The 12,239-nt window shown below is 33.0% G+C and overlaps 1 protein-coding gene across 4 annotated transcripts in view; it reads right to left on the minus strand.

Annotated features, from left to right (window-relative positions):
• Positions 1-12,239, minus strand: part of LOC145261283 (annexin A13-like) — a 65,917-nt gene that overhangs the window by 25,069 nt on the left and 28,609 nt on the right. For all 4 annotated transcript variants that reach the window (XM_080119773.1, XM_080119772.1, XM_080119770.1 and 1 more), the window contains exons 4-5: positions 11,683-11,796; positions 8,528-8,618 (exon numbers count right to left, since the gene is read on the minus strand). In XM_080119773.1, the coding sequence (XP_079975899.1) occupies positions 8,528-8,618; positions 11,683-11,796 (205 nt within the window). The remainder of the gene's footprint in view (positions 1-8,527; positions 8,619-11,682; positions 11,797-12,239) is intronic.

Below are 12,239 nucleotides of genomic sequence, written 5' to 3' on the forward strand. Positions count from 1 at the left end.
ATCGGAAACTGTTCTGTCTACTCCAAACCAGTCATCTCTCAAAACTTGTTTAGAACAACAAACCATTGGAAACTGTTCTGCCTACTGCAAATCAGTCACCTCTCAAGACTTGTTTAGAACAACGAACCATCTGAAACTGTCCTGAAACTAAACATGGCTTACACCTCTAGAGGTTATGCGCCCAGCGTGCGTCTTTATTTCGATGGATCTGAATCAAAATTTGAATTGTGGCAAATAAAATTTCTAGGATATCTACGAATCCAAAAGCTACACAAAGTACTTCAAACACAATCTGAAAACAGAAACGACCCCGACTTCATTGAAAAGAACGCAACTGTCTTTGCGGAATTAATACAATGTTTAGATGACCGATGTCTATCACTGGTAATGAGAGAAGCCCTGGACGATGGCTGCAAAACATTGACCATATTAAGAGAGCATTATTTATCGAAAGGAAAACCCAAAATTATTTCTTTATACACTGAACTGACCTTTCTAAAACGAATGGAAGCCGAAAATATTACTGATTATATTATAAGAGCCGAAACGACTGCAAATTCTTTAAAAATGTCTGGTGAAGTTATAAGTGACAGTCTGTTAATTTCCATGGTCCTTAAGGGATTACCGAGTGATTTCAAGCCATTTACCACCGTGATAACCCAGAAAGAAAAACCTATGCCTTTTGGCCAATTCAAGGTAGCACTCAGAAGTTACGAAGAAACTGAAAAAATGATCACAGAAAAAAACGAATTCACAAATATCATGAAATTTAAAAATACACACATAAAAACACCAAAATTAAATCATACCCATGCCAGGAATAAAAACCGCAACTTTGCCAAAAACAATTTTTCTCCTAAGAAAAGTACAAAAATTATTTGCTATAATTGTGGACGACCTACTCACAAGAGTTTCCAATGTAGATAAAGGACTCAAAATGGCGACTCCATTAAAAATGTAGAGAGCTCTGTTAGCGAACATACATTTTTATTTTCATGTACGTTTAATGCTTCAACAAACAATAATAATTTTTCTTGTTTATTGTGGGGCCACGGCATATGTGATTACAAAAGAATCTGATTTTATCAATTTTGACCCCACCTTTAAGCCACAAAATCATTTTGTAGAACTAGCTGACGGGAGTCGAGTAAATGATATCGTTTTGAAAAGAGGCAATGCGAAAATCTTGCTAAAAAACAATAAAGGTGAACTATGTTTCTGTATTCTAGAAAACGCTCTTCTAATCCCAAAATTTAAACAAAATATATTTTCTGTACAAGCTGCCACAAAACAAGGTGCAAATATAAACTTTAACCCCAATAAATCAAAACTGGTATACCCGAATGGAACTGTATTCGACATTAAAGAAAATGGAAGACTATATTATTTAAATAGCATAGTCCCATCAAAAACCGCCTGCCATGATCTACAGACATGGCATAAAATTCTTGGACACTGCAATATTCCTGATATCAAAAAGTTGCCGACTGTAGTTGATGGAATGAAAATACAAACATCAAAAAACTTCAACTGCGACGTCTGTACGCAAGGGAAAATGACAAACTATCAAAGCAAGATACCAGACAAAAAGGCCAAAAAAATCTTATCAATGGTGCATTGTGACTTGAATGGTCCTGTGGAACCGATGGCCAGAGGACATTATAGATATGGTTTGAATTTCGTAGATGACTATTCAGGTTTAATAATGGTTTACTTTTTAAAGAACAAATCTGATACCCTGTTAGCAACTAAAAACTGTCTAGCTGACATGGCTCCCTATGGTGAAGTCAAGTGTATTCGCTCTGACAACGGGGAATTCACTAATAAAGACTTTGAACTTTTAATAATTAAAACCTCTGGACGTACACACTTATGGCAGCAGCCTATATACGCAACGCACTATCTAAAACTCCATATGAATCTTTCTGTGGTAAAAAAACAAATTTAAGCAGAATGCATATATTTGGTTCAACTTGCTTCGCATATATAGATAAAAAGAGTAAATTGAATATTAAAACCGACAGAGGTATATTTCTTGGATACAATAAAAACAGTCCAGTCAATTTAGTATTTTTCCAGAAAAAAATAAAATAAAAAGAATCCGATGTGTAAAATTCACAGACTCGTTTAATTTTACAGACAAAACCCTGTGATATGAAGAAGATGAAATTATATTCTCTCAAATAATTAAAACAAACAAAGACAATAAAAATGAGGGAGACAAGAGTGTCCATGATGATGATGATGATAAAGTCAAAAGATATGCCAAAAGAAATAGAAGGTGACCCGATTTTTTGTGGTCGACAATATAAAAGATTATCAAATCGACTATTGCTATTCAATGGAAAATGCGCCAAAAAGCTTTAACAAAGCAATTAATTCAGAACATTGTGATGAATGGAAAATTGCCATAAAAAAAGAAATAGATGCCTTAACCGAAAATGATACCTATACGGTAGTGCCTCTCCCAAAAGATAAACATGCTATTTCTACAAGATGGGTCTTTACAAAAAAGACTACAGCATCAGGCATAGAACAGTACAAAGCTAGATTTTTTGCTAAAGGGTACTCTCAGATTAACGGTATAGAATATTTTTCTACGTTTTCACCGACCACAAACCTAATGACAATCAGAATTTTACTGCAAATCGCATCACAATATGACCTAAACATCCATCAAATGGACGTAAAAAATGCTTATTTGAATGCCCCAATAGACTGTGAAATGTATATTACCCCTTCAGAGGGATTTATAATGAAAAATACAAATAGTATGTGGCGACTTAACAAGTCATTATATGGTCTAAAGCAAAGTGCTCAGTGTTGGAATACATTATTTCATGATTATATTATTAAACAACAATTTAAACAATGCACTGTAGACCCCTGTTTATATACCCAACACAAAGACGATAAACTACTGATTTTGGTTTTGTGGGTCGATGATATTCTAATCGCATCAAATTGTGACATAATGCTAACAAATGTTAAGAACAAATTAAGTAAAAGATTCAAAATGATCGATCTTGGCAAAATATCCTGGTTTCTGGGGATAGAATTTACTCAAAGCAAAGGACTTGTTACGATGACTCAATCGAGATACATCGACAAAATACTATTAAAATTTGGAATGGGAGAGTGCAAGAAACGCTCTACACCGGTCTGAAATGATATTAATTAAAATATACACACAGAATCTGAAATAATAAATGACAAATAATACCGCGGAATTATAGGTAGTCTTGTATATTTAATGACTGCAACCAGGCCCGACATATGCTATACAGTAACAAAACTGTCACAAAAATTATCACGACCGACAATGAAGAATTTAAACAGAGCTAAACAAGTCCTGCGTTATTTAAAAGGAACTAAAGAACAGAAGTTAGTATTTAAAAAATCAAGAAATCCCCTAAAATTAGAAGGTTTTTTGGATTCAGACTGAGGGAATCGACGAAGATCGCAAGAGTATATCTTGATATTGTTTCCGACTCTCAGAAAATGGGTCTATTATTTCATGGAAATCTAAAAAGCAACAGATTGTATTCTCTACGTGTGAAACAGAATTTATCGCGATCACACACACGACACAGGAAGCACTCTACCTTAAAAATACCCTAAAGACTATTTTAGAGCCAGAATTAACTAAAAGCCCTGTAGTAATTAATTGTGATAATCAAGCCAGTATAGTCTTAGCACAGAACACGATAATCAACCAAAGATCTAAGTATATATATATAAAATACCATTTCATAAAAAACGAGGTGAAAAAGGAATCCATTATTTTGAATTACATATCATCAGAACAAAATATCGCTGATGTATTCACAAAACCCGCAACAAGAATAAACGTACAGCGTTTTTTCTCAAAACTTGTTGGGGGATTCGACTGAATAATGTTTTTTATTTTTTCACGGCCCTGTATGTATATAAGTTTCTATATATCAAAAAAAAAAAATTAATCCTGGACAAGACGTTAAACTGTATCCATTTTATTTGTATTAACACCTTAACCTACTAATGCATAACTAATACTTTTGCTGACAAAAAAAAACAAACTCTTTGTAATTTTCCTTTTCGACAAAATACTTTTTGCATGCTTATTTTAAGGTGCGCAGAAATTACAATTGACTTTTATTTTTTTTTGTGCACATTAGATTTTTCTTATTTTTCAAAAATGTCCTATCTTTTTTTGCATTATTTTCATTAATAAAAAAAAAAACCCTCTTTAAACGGGTACATATTGCATGTATGCTTATTTTTATGTATATTTATTTATATGCATGCGTTTTTCTTTTCTTTTCATTTTTTTTTTTTACAAAACTGCATAATTAAATTTAAGAAATGGCTTCTTTTTTCACATACCCACCCCTTTTTAATGTTAAAATACCTTCCATTACTTTTATTTCTCTTCTCTGTACACATATATCTGTTTTGACATTTGAACACAATTAAAAATGGAGTCTTTTTACATGCTAAAATTCTAAGATCCAAATGATTTCTAATTTTTGTTATGTATAATTGAATATAAAAATATATATTTATTTTTGAGCAGAACAAACACAAAGGACTTCAACAATATAAAAAATAGGGAGGATGTTGCAATATTTTGGACGTGTAATGGGGTAGCTATTTATTTGGTGTCTGCCACACCAAAATGTGGCACAAGACCGGAAGGTGGAAATAGGCAAGCTCCCCTAAAGGAGGGGCACTCTTGCCTCATCAAAAATTGCCTGGGCGACAAGCAATTAACTTGCCCCGCCAGAAAGCCCGGTGGCAAGGCCTGGGAGGGTGGACCTCCTAGGTAGTACCCAGGCGGCGTACCTCAGTCCAATAGGTGCTGGGCCGGTTCCCGGCTCCTCACCTGTTGGGCTAAGTGTCAAGAACGAATCCTTGACGAGTACTACTACCCTGTCTCCTTGCAGCCGAAGCCGCTAGGAGACACATCCCATCACACTGGACGTGTAATGGGGTATGATCCCACACAGTCGGATGATTCTATTTATAAACGATGCTGCTAGGAACTGACAAATCGAATTAATTCATGTTCTGCTACCAACCAATCAGAAACCAGAATTGCTCCATAAATATTAAACCTTTTCTGTACCAATTTCACATTTTTTTTTCGTCTCGACACTGTAAGAATATTTTGCTCTGTGGAACTGTCTACTGCAAACAAGTCACCTCTCAGGAATTGTGTATAACAACAAACCATCGGAAACTGTTCTGTCTACTGGCAAACCAGTCACCTCTCAAAACTTGTTTAGAACAACAAATCCTCTGAAACTGTTCTGAAACTAAACATGGCTTACACTTCTAGATAAAGTTTTTTTAAATGGGGGCAAAGTTGGATAACTAGGGTGCATGCACACAAGAAAGTGGTACATGGGATTAGAATAGTATATATGTACCCATACATATACACACGCACATATATATATATATATATATATATATATATAAATATATATATATATATATATATATATATATTTATATATATATGCATACACACACACATACACATATACATATGGAATTAGCTGGCAAAACAAAATAGTTCGGAGAACAATATCCTGCGATGTTTAAAACTCCTTTACAGGAAAATTCTGCAAAAGTCCACAATAAAGTTCTGAATTACCCGATTGCAAGGGCCAGCGATCTATGTTATTTATGCATGAGCAAGAGATAAACAGCAGAATACATACATGCTCGTTTTTAAACGAGGGGCAGGTTTCTTCTTGAATGTTGTTTCGTTGAATAGTCTTATTATTCTTAGAGATATGTTGAGGAAAGCTAATTTACCTCTGTCCGTTAAAGTTTCCATGTTTGTCGTGCAAATTTTCTGTTATATTGTTATGTTGGTATTGCTTAGATGTGCTGGTGAAATGTAGTCTTTATTCCTCCTTTATGCATGGCGAAATCGTTTTTTGTTCAAAGACTGTGACGGATTATCTTGAACTGGGCGCGTTCATCTGTTTTCCATTCTAGTGAAAGAATAAGTTAGTAATGGCAACAAGTAGAGATGATGCTCTCAGCTGGCGTGTGGGGGTGGTTGAATCGACCTTAGCTGACAGTCGTGAGGCATAGATGGGAGATGGGAGTGTGTCTGTGTGGATGGCGGGGGTGGGAGGGGCTATATTGGAGGGGAGTGAAGGTCGAAAATCCTTATCGTAAAGTATTTTTCAGTAAATTTAAATATTTAAATACATATATTTTTGGATTGAAAGGGTTAGTATTATTTTAATTGCAAAAGTTTATATGTGCTGGTTTTTGAATTAGTTTGATTTGGGGGAGGGAGCGTTGCAAGTTGGAGGTGCGGGGGGAGGTATTTAAGGGTTCCTATTTTTGGTTTTAGATTTGAGGCCCAGAGGGGGGGCAGGGGATTTCTAAGTTACTTTTCATTAAGCTTTGACTTTAAATTGGTAGGGGCATATACTTGGTGCAACTGGTGCTAATTGCTAGTTTGGTTGCAGTTTAATAGGTGGTGTTAAGTGTAAGATTTTGCTGGATGAGATTTGGTTAGGAATAATTGTCTGAGAAGCTATGAATAAAGTAGTTATATCGTTAGTAAGATCTTGCCAGGAGGTTTTTTTTGTTTTTTTTTAATTAATGTTATATAATCGTTATATATTAAGAGAGTGTGCTAATAGTTTATATTAAAAAGTTAAAATTTTTTGTGGCGATCACAGCAGATAAAAAAGGCTTAGTGGCGATTGCAGAGGAGGGGAAAAAAAGTTTTAAATTTGGGGTATTAGCCATTAGCCCTTGTCTAGGGGAGAGGGTCAGCGAGGGAGAGTGTTACATTTTTTTCATGGTTAGTGTTAAAAGTGCTAAAATATTAGTTCTTGTCTGGTGGTGCATTTTCAACGGGGTTATTTGCATTTTCGTACCTGAACTAATATATATGTGTGTGTGTGTGGGTGTGTGTGTGTGTGTGTGTGTGTGTGTGTGTGTGTGTGTGTGTGTGTGTGTGTGTGTGTGTGTGTGCATTTGTGTGCAAGTGTGTATCTATGCATGGATGTGTGCTCATACGTGTGGGTTTATATATATATATGTATATGTGTGTGCATGTATTTGTGTATGTATGTGCATATATAGATCTGTATATATATGTATTGTGTATGTGTGCATATGCATATATCGATAGATAAATAGATATATGTATGGTTATATAGATAGTCAGATCTAACCGCTTCTAGACCAACTTGCACAGAACTCTGCATGCGCATTAAATTTCCCCCACTCTAAGAATAGCAAATTAAATCCGGATATATAATGCCTTTAGTCCAATAAGGAATAATCGTTCTTATTACTTGGGTCTGTACCGAAACGTTGTGTAAACACTCAAACTAAGAACAGTAGTCCAAAGAATCCAAATAATATGACCACATATATATATATATATATATATATATATATATACGCATATATATACACATATATATACACACATATATATACACACACAAATATATATATATACAGATATATTTACATACACATATACACATATGCACATATATATATATACATACACATATATATACACACATATATATACATACACATATGTATATATACACACACAGATATATATATATACATACACACATATATACAAATATATACAGACATATATATATATACATACATTTATATACACATACATATATATACACACACATATATATGTATACACACACACATATATATACACATATACACATATACACTTATTTTATATACAGGGTGGCCACAAAGTCTGGCTACATAATCTACCGGATTTGGATTATCTTACATGAATCAAGCCTCAGTTTTTGAGTGGCATAAGAGATTCAAGGAAGGCAGAGAGTCTTTGAGGGATGGTGAGAGATATGAGAGAAGTAAGGAAGTCAGAACACCAGAGTTGGTTGGTCAAATGTAGATTATGTAGCCAGACTTTGTGGCCACCCTATATATATATATATATATATATATATATATATATACAGGGTGACCGAAAAAAACAGACTCCAACTCTAATTAGGCCCCGTTTCTTAGTGTTTTGTCCAAATGAAATGAAACTTTGGTCATAACTAGATTATTATATTCAAAACATTACATCAAAACACTAGGGTCTTTGGCCTTTTTTTCTTCGTTCTACAGCATATGTTCTAGATGGCCTCCATTTAGCTTTTGTTTTATTTTGAGGTCACCCTGTACTTATATATACACATATATACACACGCATATATATATATATATATCTATTGTTTTCTATTTTAGCTTAAAACTGATATATATATATATATATATATATATATATATATATATATATATATATATATATATATATATATCAGTTTTACGCTGAAATAGAAAACAATAGAGTAAGGAAAGAGAAAGATATATCCCAAGGGAGATAACGTTGATCGAACTGCCAAGGGAGATAACGCGGATATATTCTCCAAGGGAGATAACTCAAACATTCCTGCAACTAAGCAAATCTCTTCATTCTAATTAAGACTAAACAAAAAATACTTACGGGCTTCATATTGTTCCTTAATCTTACAAATTTCTTCTGCTGATCTGGTGAAAAGAATTTCCACCAAAGTACTTTCATCAGTTCCAAGTCTCTGTTAAATAAATTAGGAATTTTTAAGATTTTTAACTTAGTAAATTTTCCAAAATAAATATATATTTCAGATCCATGTTTATTTGCTTTATTATGAGGAAAGAGTTAAACAATTTTTTTTCTAATGTAGAGAAAATTCAGCACTCTAGATGACAAACATAAATATTGTATCAGTCTAAAAGTAGTTCACCTTCACTGACCAAGGACAGAAAGAGTGAAGTGTAGTATCAGATAGATATTACATAGGTATGACACTAATTTTCGATACTCATAACAAAAACTACAAATAAAAATTAATAAAATGAAATTAATCCATCGTAGTTTGTACACTATATTGAAGAAATATCAGTGTTTAAATCGCATATAAACATTCTTTATTTTACACTTCATAGAACTAACGAAATTTGATTTTAAGGTTGCATAAAACGTTTTTAAAAAATGAGAAAAGTATAATGGTAGAAGCGAATTTCGATATATACGAAAAAAACATGGCACATTAAAGATTAAAAATATAGGAAAAAACTGAGTACAAATCTGCATCATATCTTGTTAAATTTTTTGTTCAATTATTAGTCAAGTGAAATATAACAGTAACAGTTTTGCCCTTGGCTTAAAATATATTGAAAAATACATGTGTAGCTGCGTTAGGCCAAAACAAAAAATGTCATGTTTGAGCAGACCACAGCTAAAACGATTAGTGGAAACATGATGAGAATTAGCAGCGAACCGGATGTTAACGCATCCACCATGAGAGACAAAATGAAAAATCATCTTTTGCACATGGCTCCACGCATCGCTTCCGCTTGGGAAAAAAAAAATAAGATAACCACAAAATAATTATCGACCAATGGCAGATAATAAACACCTCAAATATCACAGTCACTGGGAGCCAGTTTGTGACTATAAAACGAGGGATTTGAGGGAACCAAAAGGAGGAAAGAGGATATTCGCCCTGCTGCATCAGTGAACGCACGGACAGATTCTCCCACTCAACCTAAAGAGATGAAGAGAAGAGAACTCGCCCCGCTGCATCAGTGAACATATGGATGGATTCTGTCACCAAACCTGAAGAGACATAATGAAGAAGCAAAAGAAATAAGGCACCAGTGAACTGAAGCCGATTACACTCTCATGTTGTGGGCCAAACGCCTTCAATTCTAAACACTGCCTAATTCACACAAACTAAAGAAGAGAGGAGGAAAAAAGAAGATGAAGATGCTGGGCTGCTAGCTGCTGATGAAAGAAGTCACCCGCTTTCCAGTTACAAGCCAGGACATGCATTACCGACAGCAGGATGACCAGCCGACCCCTACCATCTCCATCGTTCAAAAGATAAGTTACATTTTACGAACATTCATTCCTTGTCAATTTATACATACCTACATTTCCCCATAATACACAGTTAGTAGTAAATAAAATCGGTTCTCAACCTTCAATACTCGTCTGTCTTTAATTATATGGAGCCAGAATCTACCCACTTCCAACGTTGTTCATTTCATGTATTCTTTGTTGTGACCCCTATGGCATCCTTTCCCACCCCTAATCCTTTTCATAAAAGCCGAGGCCATACAGGCTATTAACTGACAAAATTGTTATTATTATTAATTTTTAATACCATAATTTGTAGCGCGAAAAAGTAACATTTAAATTATTTTTATTAAATTCCCTTTTATTCTAGGAAATATCAATTTTTAATCCGGAAATCTGAGCTTTTTTAAAATCTGAACTAAATCCTTAAATTAACTTTCGGAAACTTATTTTCAATGCAAAATTTTTGTGGAATTATAAACTAAAAGTCACATTTTTATTTAATATTAACAGATTGTAAAACACGCCGTGCACTAAGAAATATAATAAACTCTTAAATCATTATTTCAGTTACTTGGTTTAGAAATTATATTTTTGTTCTGACAAAAAAAAAACAAGTAATGCTATGATTTTTATCTGAGGCATGTAAGCAGATTATTGGGTCATTGGCTTTCTGTAGAAAAAAATTATTCACATTTGATTTCTAAATATATTTTTAATTATTCACTATTCAAAAACGGCATCCATTTAAAAAAAAATTATTATTTATAGTAAGGTTGCTTGTTTATTCAAAATAAGTTTTAAGACCGAGTCTTACACATTTTTTTCATGAACCTTGAAACATTCAATCATTAAAAAGAAATAATTTGGGAAATCGTTTGAAATTACATAAGTAGAAATTGCCAAATGTAAATAATAATAATAATTTTAAAAGATTTTGTAAAACTTAAATAATTTTAATATATTTTTCACTTTCTTTTTTCTGAAAATCGATAAAAATCTTATAAATCAACAACGGTTGTGACTCCAAATTAAATATATTTATTTCATTATTCCATTATATTTTAATATGTAAAAAAATTAAGATGTAAATACCCCAAAATAAAATGCTAATAAGATCACATTAGTGGGGTGAGGCTGGAAGTAAAATATGAGAATTTTTGTATCTTATTTTATTTCATTTTATGTATAGTTTGGTCTTTTTTAAATAAGCCTGTGAAAAAATTAATGAAATTTACCAATTATTTGATTTTTGAGAGAATTTTAAAAATTGCATTGTAATACGTTGTAAAGGATTTTTACATCAAAATATGTAGAAATAATATGTGGGTCCAATTTTAGTTTTAGATTTTGGGGAATTTTTTGAAAATTCACCGGTTTTACGAAGAGTGAAAAAAAAGTATTGAGATTTTTTTTTAATCTTTATTCTTGAGAAGACTGTAAAAATTATAATGAATATAAATTTCCACTTTTATTAATGGATTCAACGTCTATCCACTGTGCCACGATGATGGCAGTTTCAATCTATCCCAAAGCCGGCCAGAGAATTAGTTGGCCAAAAACGTGATTAGACAACAACAGTTACAGAAAGCAGTAATTATTGAAAATACAGTTGAAGATTCAGCATTCCTATCCCATCACAGTTAACAACCTGATGAAGGCCAGAGGAATAGTTGGCCAAAACGTCATGAAGCTATATACAAGCGAGGAGAAGATAATGGTTTATTGCTGACTTAAAAATATAAAGCAATTCTTACTTCGATGGCACGATGCAGTTCTTTGCAATCGTAAACTGCGGGCGGGTCCATAAGTGCCAGACAAATATCTTCATAGTGGCCGCTCAGTTCAGACTTGAAGTCATCTCGCAACACCTGAAAAAAAAAAAGCATTACATCTAAAAAAAAATAGAAAGAAAACTAAATAATCAAATTTTATAGAATAATGTAATTGGAGGTAGGATTGGTTCTCTGACCTTTTTTTATAATTCAGTTGAAGGAAGACTAATGTCAATGAGAGTAAGGTGACTTTTGTTGTTATCATGCTCTATCTCTCACTTTTTTTCTTGGACTTCACAGAAATTGGACACAGCTAGTATCTAGCCTATTGGGAGCTTAAAACAATCACAGTTTACTGCATTTTTTTAAAACATTTATACATATTATTGCGTGTATAAACTTATATAATGGTCTAAGTTTACACCTTGGTGTCTAAAATGAAATGACTAAACTTCTTTGTACACACATCGATTGTGCATATACTATTCTGAATAAAAACATATAATTAAATTTAGGACTAATCAGAGAACTTTCTGAAT

The sequence above is a fragment of the Euprymna scolopes genome, chromosome 37, assembly GCF_053919585.1.
Source record: "Euprymna scolopes isolate OS-2025 chromosome 37, ASM5391958v1, whole genome shotgun sequence".
In the NCBI taxonomy this organism is placed as follows: domain Eukaryota; kingdom Metazoa; phylum Mollusca; class Cephalopoda; order Sepiida; family Sepiolidae; genus Euprymna; species Euprymna scolopes.